This window comes from Bubalus kerabau, chromosome 13, assembly GCF_029407905.1.
Source record: "Bubalus kerabau isolate K-KA32 ecotype Philippines breed swamp buffalo chromosome 13, PCC_UOA_SB_1v2, whole genome shotgun sequence".
NCBI lineage: Eukaryota > Metazoa > Chordata > Mammalia > Artiodactyla > Bovidae > Bubalus > Bubalus kerabau.
Window position 1 is genome coordinate 75,556,825 of NC_073636.1, and position 17,391 is coordinate 75,574,215.

At 40.5% G+C, this 17,391-nt stretch overlaps 1 protein-coding gene across 3 annotated transcripts in view; it reads right to left on the bottom strand.

The window, feature by feature from the left end:
- The window catches only part of NCOA5 (nuclear receptor coactivator 5), a 28,483-nt gene extending 14,021 nt beyond the window's left edge, over positions 1-14,462 (bottom strand). For 2 of the 3 annotated variants that reach the window (XM_055545159.1, XM_055545161.1), the window contains exons 1-2: positions 14,324-14,462; positions 3,490-3,556 (exon numbers count right to left, since the gene is read on the bottom strand). In XM_055545159.1, the coding sequence (XP_055401134.1) occupies positions 3,490-3,527 (38 nt within the window). In that variant the 5' untranslated portion in view covers positions 3,528-3,556; positions 14,324-14,462. The remainder of the gene's footprint in view (positions 1-3,489; positions 3,557-14,323) is intronic. The other variant, XM_055545160.1, reaches the window with a different exon arrangement.
- Positions 14,463-17,391: the final 2,929 nt, after the last annotated feature.

The window sequence follows — 17,391 nt, forward strand, 5'->3', positions numbered from 1 at the left end:
AGTTAACTCTATTTGCTTTTCCTCACGTCATGCAGGAAGGTTTAGGAAGTAGAGTATCACTTAGAGGCCATGTCTGCAGAAGGATATGTTCCAAAACCTGGACTGCTCAAGTGTTGAGCTGAAGATGGAAACTGAGAACTGAGTGAGGAACGACTAGAATCATGATCAAGTCTCCGAGCATGGTTAAGGACTGATGCCTAGCACCAATGGTAGACAACTTGCATGGTAACTATGCAATGCTCTCAGTGTGCACAGCGGAGTTCAATGAAGTGGTCCAAGGGTTAAATGACGAGAATTCAGGCTGAAATGTGATCCAGAGCAGGGATCCCTGATGCAGAATTCTGTGCTTGGCTGGGCCAGAACCGTCAGAACCACATCCCAACAGCTGGAGTCATTAGAGAGGCATATTACTGAACGGTGAGCAATACCAGCAGAACTGTGGCTTACAGAGACATTTGAAGAGGTGATAATCCTGTGAAAATTCCCAAAGATACTGAGGTGTTTTGACACTCAAGGTTAAAGTCCAGCAAAATAAGGTGTTACAAAGGTCTTGCCAGCATGCTTAGAAACAATTTTCTTAAAAAGTAGCAACACTGAAGACACAGAGTTACAACTTAAGGGAAATGCTTGCTATAGGTAGCTTTTTTTTTTTTTTCCTTCCTGTGAACAATGCATTCCTCCAGGGCTGGGGGCACATAAAATGTTTAGGGTTGCTAAATGAAGTCAGGTGGATTGCTGTCAACATACTGATACACTGGAATTATCTCAAGGTTTTGACTGGAAGCACGCACCTGAGGAGAGTGCACGCTAGCCAGTGTTCACCCTCAGAGAAATGATTAGCCCCTTCCAGACTAGTGTCTTAAGAGAGAATATACGATAAGCACAATGATCAAAACCTTAGTATTCTATTTTGAATACAACATTCAATTTATCTGACTTTAGGGTTTGAAAATTTTTATTTTTAAATGGAACAAAACTGGGACTCTGCTTAAAGACTTTTAGATGGGGCTCAGACTAGATTTTTTTTTTTTAACTAAATGTGAATATTCCTCTTCCCCAAACCTTACTGAGTATGACTATATGAAACTTAATCATGCTAAACAAGCATGACTGTTCCACTTTGAGGAACCCAGTTAGGGACGGATCACCAAGAAGACTGATTTTCAATGGACCTTTAATTAGCCTAGCTGTCCCTCCTATTGATTATAAATAAAGCGGGAAGCCACAGGCCAATCCATGTCCCAAATGACCTCATCTTAGAATTTATTTTTGAGGAAGACAATATATTAAAATGAAAATATAAGTGACATATGTTTATAAATCTGGTAAGGAGAACATTTTAAAAGGCCCCCTCCAATGTTGTTTGTATGTTTATCTTTGGGGGTGGGGATATAGAAAGAAAGAAAAAAAGCATTCTTCCATTACAGATGAAATTATAGAGTTGCATTTTAGGCTGGGATGAAATTAATCTTTTAAATTTAATGCTCTGGCAATGGCAAAATTGGATTTTAAGCAGGGGAGTAAGCTATTTCCCCAACATTGCCAATGCTTAGTGAATACCTACAATAATGGGAAATGTTAAAAGCATCTGGTTAGGTATATTTTTAGTGCAATGACATAAAACATTCTTATCATAGCACAAATGAGAACTACTTTTTATTCTGTGATGTGCAGTCCCACCTCCTTTTTGCCTGCGGAAACATTACCCAGACATCACAGACATCATGAGGATACAGAGAGCAGGAGGATTTTACTAGGGGAGTGTCTTTATAGTGACCAATTCTACACTCCTGTAAGCTACCTACTTCAGAAACATACACATTTGAGCTCCTTGGAAACTGGATATACACCACATCTCGTTTCAAGTCATTTAGCAACCACAGCTTCCAGTGGAGCCCATATGTCTGACCATTAGATGCAAACTCTCAGTCACTTGTATTCCATGTTTACTGGGGCAACGAGGAGCAACACTGAAGGGACTGTCCAACATCTGCAGCGTGGTTAGATGCAGCACAACGGAAACAGACTTATATGGATCTGCTGAAGTTCCAGAGCATTCATTTATGTTCTTTAGGGCACTCACACATACACACAAAATCAATCAATATACTATTTACCTGCAAGCTGCAGGCATTCCTTATGGTGTCAGAGAAAACAAACAGAATACCAATGTATATGCTCACTTCTGCAGTGAAACCAATGGATGACCAGGGCATCCAGCTAACAGCTGTGGTGCAGCTATAACTGTGGTGTTAGATTCAACTTCCAGGCAGAGTGTTCAAAGAACCTAACTGAAATCAGCAGCATTACTTTGTCCCTAAGGTCTGCTCGAACTCTGCAGAACATACCCGTGTAATTTAATCCTGGTAGCTTAGAAAATACCATCAGGTCCAAGTGGGCACATATACAAACACAGAGCAACCAATCCTTCCTATAAGTAGGTAACAAACTATAGGTGTTTTTGTTTCAAAGCAGGACAGCTGTATGTTATGTGTAAGTGCCCAGTTAGTTGGGTATACCCCCAAGTGACCTGTGGAGCTACCAGTATAGACTAGGATTTGTTGTACTCAGCATGTTCAGTCATCATATGAAATGTAGTTTCCCGTGGTATATAGTTTAGGTACACAATTTACTGTGGGAAACTGGCATTTTACTTAGGGGCAAAGGCAAAATCCATACTGAATATCCACTTGGGCCATGAGGAGACACCAGATATGAGATATGTATGTCTGCATTCCACACAAAACTGCACACACTGCATCCACTTGTGTGCTATTTATGAGGCCAGACAGTTTGAATACAATATACTCATCTTTGGTGTAATGGCAACATTAATGAGGCTCTTCTTTGGGACGAATTTAATGCATATCTTGAGGGTACACATCAGGACTATCTCTTGTAAATAGTGGACGACTATTTGGGGAAATGCCTTTTATTTCCAGGAAAACTAAGAAAAAGGGAGACTTCTAGAGGTAGGGTGTTTTTGCCCTTTTTATTTCCCCTCAATAGGTAACCCAAGCACGCGAGCGCACAGGGGGTCTGCAGCACAGGCACAGTAGCAATCTCTCAAGCAGCGCTTTCTGTAAACCTGGGTGAACATCTGGACCGGCAGCCATGTGGAATGAAGAGTCGAGCCTGCTGCAGGGCAGCGCAGCACACACCAACGACCCTCGGGCACTCCTGCTGTGGAGGCTCCCACTGACACGTGAGCGGGGGACACACAGAGGTTTATCCTCTTCCAATCGCCTGCAACTCACGGTGCAAGCTGAACTTGCTGGGTTTGCCACGGAAAACAAAGCTTCCTCTGCATCTCCTGATGTATGTTCTAAAAAAGCAGCAAGGCCCTTCACACAGGTTCACGTTCTTATTGTTTGCTTGTGCGTTTCTGATTTCTTGGGGGGGAAGAAAAGACCCTTGATGTACGAAGTTGGGCTTAACTCCCCAGAGCCCAACTCTCCCAAGGTAACTCACTGCTTCAGGGTACTTTACCTTCGTGTGGGGCTGGGTCTTGATGGAGCCGTATTCATATTTCTTCTTTCCGCTGCCTTATTAATATCTGAAAAGAATAATCAACCCATCTGTTCAATGCTACGGAATAAAAACAAGATCATCAGCACATTTCAAATGAAAGCAACAACAAAAAAACTACAATGACAACCAGATGGTGTAAGAAAATCCATTCAGCAGACGCATAGTCACTTGGGCAATTTTTATTAAGTTACAGCAGTACGTTGTCATGGCTTGGTAGAGAATGTCCCTTAGTTTTCTAGCCAACACATAATTTGTGTAAAACTGATTATGTCAAGGCTTTAACACTGCCAAGCCTAAACCTAAAAACTTCCCCCTCCAAAAGGGGAAAAGGCTGTCTTCTAAACTCTTGGAGAGCCAGATGTGTGATTCTTTTTTGAGGGGAGGAGAAAGAAAGAAAGAAAATTTTAAAAAGAGAGAGAGAGCAAGGGCAAGTAGTTCCATTTTATATTACAAGGAAGTAATGGCTGGAATCCAGTCTTAAAAAACATCTAATATTCCATGAAGCAGGGGCTCCTTTTAGTTTGCCTTGTGGCATTCTATGGGTAGAATCTTTCAGAATGAGATGTAGGAAATAAATTAATTTTTTTCTAAACAAGGCATATGACATGTTAATATTTATAACCCTCATAGCTAAGTACCTAAGAATAAGAACTGGCATGTGGTATAGTAAGGTTAAGTAATAAAACACTCATCATAAGTCTTCACTATAGAAGCCTGGCATATACAACTAGATAAAGAACAGTGGAAACATAAACTCACAGAAGCCAATCTGTGCAGTTAAAGCCTCTCGGTTAAAAACAAAACAAACCTACTTTGCAAAAGCTGAAGCAAGTAATAAAAACACCATATGTAAGTAAGAAATATCTAAAGAAATGCACCAATCTATGCTCAAAGTTAACACCTGATAATTTTTATATGCCTTAAAAAATAAGCATATTAAAAATTTCATACTTTTGTATATGGAGAAATAAAACTGCTTTCTGCTGCAGTGTAATTTTATTCCCCTTGTTCCATATTAAGCAATTAACAGTGTATCTAATAATGACATTAAATGGTATTAAACAATCATATAATTAGGATTTAAAACAGTGATTTTAAATAGCTTTGAAAACAGTAATTATGTGTGTGAAAAATTCTAACCAGAGTCTTATCACATGAAAGACCAGAGAAATGACAAAACTTAAAGAGGTCTTGTATGTCTTTCCCCTGCTATGTTGTCAACTATTGAGTTCCTGTTCAAGTAAGAATGATCTCAGTTCTATTTTAAGTCAGAAGCCCCTTATCTTTAGGAGAATGGCTTTTGACCAAACTGAAGGTTACACATCTAAACAGTCAGAGAAGTATATTCTATGTAAACTGCTTCTTAAGTTTCTAACTGAGCAGACACAATCCCTCTACCTTTATAAAGAATCAGAAAATATGTTCTACACAGAAATTGGCCAGTAATACCTGACCATGGGTTTGGTATTGCATGTTACAAGTTACAACCCTTAAAATTCACTAAGGCCTGACTTTTTTTTTTTTTTAATATTTATTTATTTGGCTGCACTGGGGTCTAGTTGCAGCATGCAGGATCTAGTTCCCTGACTGGGATGGAACCTAGGCCCCCTGCATTGGGAGTGCAGAATCTTAGCCACTGGACCACCAGGGAAGTCTCAAGTCCTGAAATATTAACATATGTTATATAATGACAGATCATACAGGGAGTATCTAGTTTCTTCTATTTGTAATTGTGAAGAGTATCAGGTTCAGGCTTAGCAGGGCCTACTGCCCTAGTCCGCCCACTTACTTTGTACTGCTTTCTAACACAGGGTGACTATGATTCAGAGAGAAATGTAAAGTCTTTGATTATTTAAGCAGTTTTCAAAGTATCTCTGGAATACATGGGGAGTGGTGTTAGTGGCATGCACATTTCTTTTAAATAAGGACCATACTTCCCAGCAGGATTCCATGTATTATTAAAGAGTCATGTAAATAAAACTCATCTAAACACTGACTTGACTCAGCAAACATTTAGGTGAGAATATGGAACACAAGGTACTACTATAACTGGTGTCTATAAATACTATATAATTTTGCCCATATCATATGAAAAGGACTATTGCATTGTATAATTATATCCAATTCTGCGAGGGCCACTAAATATAGGACTGGGGAGATCAAAATACTCATGGTACCATATAACTTTGGGGCAAAACTGGTTGCAGTTAGAATGAAGGAGGTAAATATTTTCCTTTGAAGTTCGTGAAATTCTTTGCAATCACTTGAAAGATTATTTTAAAAACTCAAGATTGTATCTTTAAACCATTCTGACTGTAATTTGCCTCCTAGTATCCATTTTCATGGAGGAGTCCAAAGTAATTGTTTTTGGATGGTGTGGCTTAAGTTTCTTTTGCAGAAAAGAGAACTCTTAGACCATTTTCTTAATTTTAGGGGTTAGCAAACTTTTGGTATGGTATAGCAACTGTTTGTTTATTCATTCCTATTAAAGAGATCCTTAAATCTCCACCTTGAGTAAGATATGGACAAAATTAAACTTGAAACATTTTGCTAGTCTCACTGCCATGTAAGAGGACTGCTCACGTTACGCTAGAGTTGGAGGCGTTTTTAGTAAGAGTTACGAAAAACTATCATCACCGCCAATTCACGTACACAAACAGGTCTAACATATGTGCACACAGAACTTTTGGAAAACCTAAGAATTCAGAAATACAGAAAGAACAGAGAAGCTACCAAAAGTACAAATAACTTCAGAGAGCCGATCACGGTACAACAAAGATTTAAAGCAGCAGAAAAAACAAACCAACAAACCCAAACCTTGCACCATCCAAATTTTCTGTCACATAATTAGAAAACCCATCAACTGGAGGTTCATTTGAACAAGTTTCAATTTGAAAATGCAAATACTGGGAGTAGTAAAGGGTTTTTTTGTATTAATTAATTGAATCAGATTATTTTCTTTCTAAACCCTTACTGAGATACAAAATTTACACCAAACAAATAGAAATGATATGAATGTAAAGGAGAAGGGAAAAGAGAAAGACAATTTGGGAATCTTTCTGGGTGTTAGAGGGGAATCAAAATTGGAGGGAATTTAATCAACAGGAGGGCAGTGGTAACTTAAAAGAATCTCCAAGGAGAGGTGGAATGCCTCTTCTGCCTAAAAAAGGGAAGAAACAGTGCTTCTTTTTCTTCCTGCTTTATTTTATCTGGGGCAGCTCAATCTCAGTGTCTCTTCCACCTCAGCTTGGTTGGTAGTTCTACACTTTGTCAATTTATTAGCAATGTGAATACCATTCAAAGTCACCATTACCACAAGGTGCTTAACCTTCACCTGAATATCTATAACTTCTATGGGGTAAAAATAGTTAAAAGCACTTCTCTAGTAAGAATTTTTAGACAAGAAAAACAGCACCAACCGAAGGAATTCACATAAAAGGGGGAAAAAAATGGAAAATAATCTGGAAAATGTTACACAGGAAGCAGCAGAGCTGTTTTAAATCACAAAAGAATGGGGGTAAAGAACTCCCAAAGGAAGGCACAATGCTTAATCTAAAATTTTATTTTAGACTAATATGCCAGACAGAGTTCACACAATGGTACTCAGATATGCTATAAATAAAAATGCATGTTTCATTCATATTATCAGAAACTGGTTTGCTCTATTTTTTAATTGTACCACCACAAAACAATTCTTTTCACTGTAAAACCAATTTTTATACTTCAAAGACAGTCACAATGGAAAACAGGACTATTCTCAACAAGTGCAGTGTGAATTGTAACATCTGACAGTGCCAACTCTGGTTGTTGAAATAAGTCCTAACCACTGGACTGCCAGGGGATTCCCTACACTTTCAAGAAATGATTACAAATGAAATAAAGCTTGCCGATAGGTCTAGCTGAAAAGCAACCAACAATTAGGAATTATTAAATTGGAAATACATGATGACAAAGATAATGCTACTTGAGAAACCATACTGACAAGACAGTGACTATGAGACAGTAACTCCCAAAATTGGGAAGGGAAAGGACAGGACTTCTCACTTACACCATATTTATGAAGATGACTTTGATGATATATTGTACCATTAGGGATATTATGAGTTATACTGTAAAGTTAGGGATAAGAGAATGCTTGGCCTGCTGCTTCTAAATCGATGCTTTAAGCTCACTCTGAAAACTACACAATCTCTCATATTTGGTTATCTCCTTCAATTTCTAATTGAAATAATTATTGTATCCTTAATGGTATTAGGATGTTATTCCAAGGAACAGAAATGGTGGAAACAATATAACTTATATTTACAAAATACTTACTCTGTCCCAGAGCCTGTACTAAGAACGTTATGTACATTATCTCAAGCAAACCTTTCTACAACTCTTGGAGTTGTATTATGATCTCTACTTTGAGAATGAGGAAATTTGAAGTTTAGAGAAATCAGGTGACTTATCTGAGGTCACAAGGTGATCAAAAGGCAAAGCTAGAACTCAAAACCAGGTGTGCCTGACACTAACATGCTTAAACATGTTATGCTGCCTCCAACAGGGAGTAGAAAGACCTGACTTCCATTCTGAACACTGGTGAGGGCTTCCTGATCAGATGCTGATGGAATCTGGAAAAGGCAGTCTATGCTGGGCACAGCAGTGTTTAAGTGCCCCAGACACTCAACAGGGTAGGACCTGCTTATTCAATTACAACTTTGATTTCTATCACCTGAAACAACAATGTTTCTGGCTTTTACTACTGACATTCTATTCACTATAACATCTCAGACAAAAATTCTCTATCAATATTTAATTTCTGGCCCTTTTTACTTCTTTTGAGGAAAGAACCTTGGTTGGAATCAGCAAATCTGAGTTCTAGTCCTACTTTTCTGGGATGTGGGGGAAGGGATTTAGTCAGGTCACTTGATTTCTCTAAACCTGATAAAATGGATATTCTACCTTATTTGTTATACTGATTCAAGAAGAATATCAACGAAGAGAAAAAGCTCCCTAATTTGGACCAACAAAGGTTGAGCTAATCTAAACTACTAAAAAAGTTGGAGCAACAAAAACTTCAAAATATAGGTTCATTTAAAAAAGTAAAATTTCAACTGAACTGTACAAGTAAAGACCCTTGTGCTGCGCTTAGTTGCTCAGTCGTGTCCAGCTCTTTGCGACCCCATGGACTGTAGCCTGCCAGGCTCCTCAGTCCATGCGGATTCTCCAGGCAAGAAATACCAGAGTGGGTTGCCATGCCCTCCTCCAAAGGATCTTCCCAACCCAGGGATTGAACCCAGGTCTCCCGCACTGCAGGTGGATTCTTGACCTTCTGAACCACCAGGGAAGCCCAGAGATCCTTAGAAAACTAAATTAATGAACTTAAAAAGTACTGTTTGTAATCAGGACATCAAATGCTTCTATACATAACCACGCATCACACTCTGTACTAGGTCTTAAGACATACGGAAATAACAAGGCTTAAGTCTCTGCCTTAAAGGAGTTCACTGTTTAATAAAGAAGAGAGGCACATGTATACAGATAATCACAACATAATTTAAAATGGGCTTATAGAAGAGATAAAGAAGGCCTACCTATGCATATGTATGTGTCAGGGCAGAGAGAACACTGGGAGGAATAGGGGATGAGGGATGGGTGGAAGAGGTTGGAAGGCCTAAAAATAACATTTAAACTGAGTCTTGAAGAATGAGTTTACCAGAAAATAGAGAAGTCACTGCAGCACATGCAAAGGGAAAGGAATGGTCTGAAGGGCACAGTAAGAAATACTGTAGGAAGTCTACTGTAGGAAATGGGATGATAGGAGCAGGAAAAGAGAGGAATTACAGATGCAAGCCAGAGCAGACTAAATAACAAAAAAAATCTCTGCTATGGGAAAGGAAGAAACTGGTGGCAGGAGGGCATGTTAGGAGGTTATGAACTGAACTACCATAAACAGAGTTTCAGTGAAGTCAAATTAATGAAGGTTTATTCTATGTTTATTATTCAAAATAATAGGGGATTATTTAAATCTATGACATTCAAAATATTGCCCATTAAAATAATGTTCCTTGAAGATCATTGGTTTGACATTGAAGGGACTAGAGGGGAGAAAAATATCTAAAAGTTATGATTTTTACCTTCAATAAAGGGATATAAAATGAACTGATGGCTAGAGGACTCATTATTTAATTAGCCAACCATCCACTGATCAGGAACAAATAGACAACAAACCTTATTTTTTCTAAAATCTTCCATTTGTCATCTTTAAGTGTACAGTTCAGCAGTGTTATGTATATTCACAAATATAAACAGCTGGGCAATAGGTTTCCAAAACTTTTTCATCTTACAAAATTAACTCTCTTACACCCATTAAACAACTACCCATCTTCTCCCCGCCCATATATATTTTTTCTTTTCATTCTCAACATCACATTTCTTTAACGAAGATACATAAGTGCCACCTGAGAAGATGTTTAAAAATGGGATTTCCAGACCCCTTCTCAAACTTTCAGTATCTGAGGATAGAGCCTAGGAATCCAATCCACACTTAAGCAAGTTTCTTGGCAGGTATTTGGGAACTACAGTGCTACTCTATTATCTATTTATTCCTGTAGTTTATACAGAACATATACTTAAGTCCTCCATTTAAAAACCTCTCTAAACTCCTGTGTTCAAGGGGGAATAGTTCATAAACTGTTACAAAGAACATGTCACACAATGGCTAAAATCTGCAGACTGGTCAACTGGGAGCGGGGGTGGGACGCTGCACCCAGAACATGTATTTCCAACGAGCTGTTTCTAGTGACTCTGATGCTGTCCTAATGTAATCTTCCCAAAGGCTGAAAAAAAGTTCAACTATATATTTAAAACTCTAAGTTTTAAAATTGAATGAAAATCATCTTTTTCCTATTTTTTCTTTTGGATATCAAAAATCATTTCAGAAGAGAGATTAAAAACAAACTTCTTGTATCATCTCTATCTCAGTCTCCAACTGCATAATTAAGTATGCAACCTAAAAGCCAAATGACTTGTAATTCAAAGTTCTTCACAGCTTGCTCACTAGCTGCAGAATCAACCTAACTTTCAGTAATTCTATCATTCCAGATCCAAACCAGGAGACCACTCAAAATATTTTTTAGAGCTAAAGTTGTAAGCCATTCTGCTTTATAACTGTTCATTAATGCAACTTAAGTTCTCCTGCTCTTTGCCTAAAGTTGTTGGTCTTTGCATAGGTCAACAATAATGTTTTGAACATGAAATAAAAGGAAAAAGAGTCATGGTTTGGAAAAGTTCTGATTCTTTGAGTGGAATTATTTTCTTAACATTAACACAATTAGTCCAGTTGACCTATTATCTTTCATTTTTTAGTGATAAGATAAAGAATGAAAATGACCATCCCTATAAAAATTCATATTTGGCGGTAATAAAACCACCATTTAAAAAGCAGCAGGCATGCTGGCATCACATATTTAGCTGTCAGTATAGTTCATATTTCCCTCATGTGCTGCTGCCTCAGACAGTGCCCTAACACTGATGCTTTCCTTAATGCTTCTCACTAATGAGAATCACAGAGGGTAATTTTCTGTTGCTTACTGCCCTTTTAACTTCTCAGTAGTTTACTTCAAGTTACTGAATAGTCTAGGCAAATGTTTATGCTGTTCAAAGGACAAATCTTTAGGCACAAAAAGGCTGATGGAGCTTTTAAAGTGTTTGTCTTAAAGACATATGGTCAGTATTAGTTAACAGCAAGGTACAGAGAGCAAATCTAGAGTAGCAGAAAGAGTAGTCGGTTTGGGGGAACACCACAACCACAAGCTGTTCGTGGCAGGAGAGCAAGAGAAAGGCATCACGATACCTTCCTCTCTTGAACATCCACACTGCATATGTTTAGTATGTTAAAGCCTCTGAGAAGTTCTGGAGTAAGGACACTGCTTTTTTACCTTAACATTTCCCAATTTTACTTGACCACAAAATCTTTTATCTACTGGGCCACAAAATCCTTTATCTTCAATATGTTCTACTAATATGTTATTTGGGCAAGGAATATGACCTCTCTGAGCCACTGTTTCCTCATATGCAAAAAAGATATAAGACTGGTCTACCTATCTCACAAGAGGACAGGAGGGAGAAAATGAGTTGGTGTTTGTAAACCTGCTTTGTGAACTATAAGCACTGTCTGTTGTACTTTATCATCACCACCAAGAGTAACAGTGAGTGTAGGAAGAGATGGTTAATTTCTCCTGTGGAGAGTCAAAAACAAAGAAACAATATAAATGGAACACAACAGAATGTTAAATATAGTTCCTCCAAAGGTTTTCCATTCTTTTTTTAAATAAATTTATTTTAATTGGAGGTTAATTACTTTACAATATTGTAGTGGTTTTTGCCATACATTGGCATCAATTAGCCATGGGTGTACATATGTGTGTACATGGGTGTACATATGTCCCCATCCTGAACCCCCCCTCCCACCGCCCTGCCCATCCCATCCCATCCCTCAGGGTCATCCCAGTGCACCAGCCTTGAGCACCCTGTCTTATGCATTGAACCTGGACTGGCGATCTATTTCACATATGATAATATACATGTTTCAATGCTAGTCTCTCAAATCATCCCACCCTAAGGTTTTCCATTCTTAAAAGCACAACTGAATTCCAATAATTTGCTCAACAGCAATAAGCTGTACAAAGGCACTGCCATCTGCAGGCGATGGAGAACGAATGCTTGAAATGGATACTTAAAATGAAGTTTCAAACCATCAGGTGCTCTTTCTCATCAGACTTCTAAAGCCTTTCCAAAAAATGTTTATTCTTAGCTTTTGAACACTGGTAGATGAGGTTCCATTTACTTAAGTTCTGAAATTGACTGGAATAAAATAAAATTCTCATTTCTTCTCCACACAGGACTGCTGCTTTGAAATGTGAAAATATTACCTTAGCCTTTCAAAAATTCTACATTGTCCCTGCACAAAGTACTCCCAGGGAATAAGGATTTTTTACACAGCCTTTTGAGGAAAAAGCCCTTGAAAGGCCTATGCTGACTTTTCTGAGTTCTCTCTCAGTGAGTTAAAGTAAATCTGCTCTCTCATACACAAAAACAGAGCTTATGAACAGACTACAAATAGAACACAATGTTAACTAAGGAGTAAGTTAATTTGTCAATGCCTCCTTCAACCCGTGGTGTTCAGAGGCCTGGGCCATTCAACAACCTGCATCTAGAAAAATTCTTCCTCTGGGCCTTCTCCAGCACAGTCTACAGGAAAAATCACTGTTTCTATGTTTTACGTTAAGACTGTCGGAGGTTTCAAAACCTTATCTGGAGGGTGATAGACAAGTTAAAGCAAAGGCAAAGAAACCAGAATGGAGGAAGAAACTGATGTCGACATACCGCAGTGATTTCCAATATTCACAAAGCAAAGTTTGGGCTTTACTGTTTTGGAAAAGTCAACACCAGTTAGTTTTCATACCCAGACTGACTCATACGCAAAACGTGAAATCTAGAGTTGTCACAAAGCAGATCCACCGGCGTTTGCAAAACATTTTTGTTCAACTATCTGGCAGGTACCACACCACAATGCCACAAGAAAACCGAGGAGACACACCGGGTGCTCTTGAGCGCAAAGTTTCTCTCAGACTATCCCGCGTAAGTTAACGATGAGAACGGTTTACAACGAGAAAGCTTTTAACGTTAATTATTACCCCCGAAGACCCTAGGGCGTTTCATGGAGTCCGCTAAGTCTCAGGGGTAAATTCTGTGCACAGCGCTAAAAGGAAGAAGGACCACAATTAACCCCACATTCCTAGGGCAGCGTTTCCCAAAGCGTGGAACGCAGAATAATTTCAGGAGGAATCAGGACGCACTGTTTATTTTAATACGTAAGTATTTATTTCTTTATGAGCATTAAAGAATTGGCTTTCCATTAAACGGTCGGTGATTTACGCTTCCACCTTAAACAAATGTATTTTTAAAAAGGGGAAAAAAGTCAGTTTAAAGAAGAAAAAGTAACATTTGGTAAATAAATAGCTGTTTAGATGGGTACATGGATGTAAAAGTGCAACGCGAAAGGCTGAAACTGGGGAAACGCCGTCCTAAAAAAAAAGCCCTCCCGGCGAGCCGTCGGGGTGCAGAAGGTGCCCAGGTTCCATAGACGGAGAACCAGCCGGTTGGGACGCTGGCTCGGTCGCTAGTTGCCAGGGTAACCGCGGGCTCGGTCGCTTTCCCCGTTTCCTAGGCCCAGATCCGCGCTATTAAAACGGGTGTGTGTAAGGGGAATGTCACATAACAACGAGACGCCTCGAGAATGCTGTCAAGAGGCCGCGAGGAGGCGGCGACGCGGGACAGCGCGTTCGGTTCGCCACCCAGCGCCGCGTGCCGCGCAGAGAGCCCGGTGAGGCCGGCCGCCTCGGCCCGGGTTCGAATCCCGACTGCGCCACCGATTAGCTGAGGACCCGAAAGCAAGCGACTTCACGTTTCGAGAAGGAGACATGGAATGTGAGGCCCGAGGCTACAGAGGAGCCCCACAAGGGCTATTATCGGCGGGTCGTGCTCAAACCGCAGGCGGCGGTGCGGCGCCGTCGGCCCCGAGCCCACCTCCTGCCGCCCCGGCTGACCGGGCCTGCGCTCGACGGTAGTCAAGAGAAGGCCGCGCCCCGCACCGGGCATGCGCAGCCCCGCGCGCTCCCGCAGGGGGGCCGCGGTGGCGGCCGCGCGTCGAGCGGGCCCTCCTGCCTCAGCCTTCCCATCCGGCCCTGGGCCCCCTCAACCGTCAGCCCCACGCCTCGGCGGACGGCCACCGCTTCCCGGCACTCACCGCTACCAGCGCAGCGGGCTGCTGGCCGCTTCTCCGCCTCAGGCCCGCCGCTGCCGCCTCCGCCTCAGCCCACCTGCCCGCCGTAGGACAAAGGCGCCACCAACCGACCGGCGCGGGCACGAGGCAATGGCGGCCGGGGCGGGGAGTAGGGCCAGAGGGCGCGCACGCAGCGGCAGGCGCGGCAATGTCGCAAGAGCGCGCGTGTTTGCGGCAGGACTGAGTTGGAGCGTCGATCTCCTTAGCGATGAGGGCGGGGAAGTGGCTCGCACGGCGGTTGAGAAGTCAAGGGGTTGCCTAGCAACGGCGTCCCTGGGTGAGGATGGGTCCCAGGCCTCGTCGCCACCATCCTAAAGGGCTTCGCCTTTCTTCAGATTTTCAGAGTGCCTTCTTTCCGCTGTAACTGTGGAAAGAGATCATTTAAATCCTGGAATACTTTGATTTCGCCCTGTATAAGACTCAACACCTATAGATGTGTGTATTGGAGACTAATACATATATTCATGTAACCCCCGGATCACAAGGAACAAAGCAGAGAGGTAGAGAAAGTGTTTTGTTTACGTTTAAAGAGGCTGCGTGGAGGAGGAAACGGCAACCCACTCCAGTATTCTTGCCTAGAGAATCCTGTGGATAGAGGAGCCTGGTGGGCTACCGTTGGGGTCGCACAGAGTAGGACAGGACTGAAGGGACTTAGGAGCACCAGCAAAGCAGCTGTGTATCTTGTTTAGTCTTACTGACAAGAGGCAAAAGGATTCTGGTGATATAGTCACAGATTCATCTTGAGTTCTTTCTTTCTTTCTTTCTGGAATATTCACTCAATGTCAAAAATAAATTTCCCAGAAAGTAATTGTTGATCATGAAGCATGTAAAATATTGTATTGCTCATTTAATCTGCAGAATATATTTGTCACAGTAAATGGAATTTGCTCACACAATTGTAAATGCACTCTGTTAATCACAGTGATGGCTATGTGAATCAGGTAGGCTTTTTGTGAGTTAGGAAGTGCTGCAAACCCCATGGGTCAAGTTTTTGTCCTTGTGAATGTGTGTGTTAGTTGCTCAGTCGTTTCCAACTATTTGCGACTGCGTGGACTGTAGCCTGCCAGGCTCCTCTGTCCATGGAATTCTCCAGGCAAGAATACTGGAGTTAGGTAGCCATTCTCTTCTCCAGGGGATCTTCCAAATCCAGGGATCGAACCCAGATCTCCCGCATTGCAGGCAGATTCTTTACCATCTGAACCACCAGGGAAGTTCTTGTGAATAGTGCATGCAAAATAAAAATGGTGGCAGTGGGATTTGAATACTATGAGAAATCAGATTTCTTTGACACCAGTTCATAAGGTCCCTCCACTAATTTATTCACTGAATGTTTATTATACACCTACAGGGTGGCCTTATGATTTATTATACACCTACTCGCTATCATGAGCAAATGCAGACCCATCCCTGCTGTCTTGGAGATTCAGTGCAGTGGAGAGATAGAATTAGGCAAACAATCACACTTGTGCACAAACAAAAGTAACTGAAGGAAAGGAATAGGGATGCACTCTATTGTCTAGTTATTCTCCTTATGAATACTACAGAGTGTATCTGATGCCTATCAGCAGGTATGCTTGGCTTTCAGATCCTTCCCATAATTCATCATGGCACCTGGGAAAATGGAAGCTGTATGGTTTTTTCCTGCCTTGGCTGAGAGGTTCTGAAGGCAGATAGGGACTTCTACTCCCAGGAATTTCCTCTTTACTTTATCCCAGGCTGTTCACCCACTCTTGGTGAGGAGTCTCAGGGTTTTGTGGATTCACCTGCTTTCCTGATATCCTTTTCTGTGTCAGGTGAAAAATGACATTTGACTCAGTTCAGAATCTTCTGTTTCTTTCCTTCATTCCTGCTTTTTGGTGCTTATGACATAAAGTGGTACTCTTTTCATTGTTTGGTTGAATACTCTTAATTTAGGCTGATATCCTTTAACTTTTTATTATTACTTTTTAGTTAGATATACAGGGACAGAGATACTGTGACTCAACTTCGTCTTGTTACTTTACCCACCCAGAAGTTTTACATTATCTCTTACTCTTCACAATAACTCTATGTGACACTATATGCTTTAAAATTTTTATTTTTGTTTCTGGCTCTCTGTTCTGATGCTATATAATTTAAACTTTAAAAATTCCTTAATATCTCAAACATACATTAAACTACATAAAATAATACAATGCATACCTTTCACTCACTACTAAGATTCTCCTTCCATTTCCTTCCTCTCTCCTATAAATACCTACTCTCCATACATTTTCAGGTATATTTTGTACTAAGTTGCTTCAGTTGTGTCTGACTGTGACCCCATGGACTGTAGCCTGCCAGGCTCCTCTGTCATGGGATTCTCCAGGCAAGAATACTGGAGTGGGTTGCCATGCCCTTCTCCAGGGCATCTTTCCGACCCAGGAATCGAACCTGAGACTCCTGCATTGGCATTCTTTACCACTGAGCCAATGGTAGTCAGGGAAGCCCATACATGTCAGAGTTTTCTAGAATACACACCTTAGGAGTGGAATTGATGACTTTGTAGTATACCACATCTTGAACTTTAGGAGGTTTATAGCCAGATTGCTCTCCAAAGAAGTACTAGTATATACTCGTGCAAGCAATGTGTAATACCACTTTTAGATATACTTGCCAACTTTTGATATTTTCTGACTTTATTTATTTATTTTCACTTATATGTGTAAAATGATATGTTTTTTCAGTTTTAATTTTCCTGAATTTAGTGATATTGAGCATCTTTTCTTACAGGCTCTCCAGGTTTCTGTCTGTTGATATTTCTGGACCATTTTTCCACTGGGTTTGTTTATGTTTTTCTTATTGATCCATAGGAGTTATTTACATATGCTTGATACTGATCTTGTGTTAGTTAGGTCTTCTTTCTGTGGTTTGTTGATTTACTTTGTTGATGGTATCTCATCATTGAGAAGTTTTAATTTTTAATGTAGTCATATGTTTCGATCTTTCCCTTCACGGTTTGTAGTGTTTGGTGTCTTGTTTAAGGATTTCTTCCCTCTCATGAGGTCATGTAG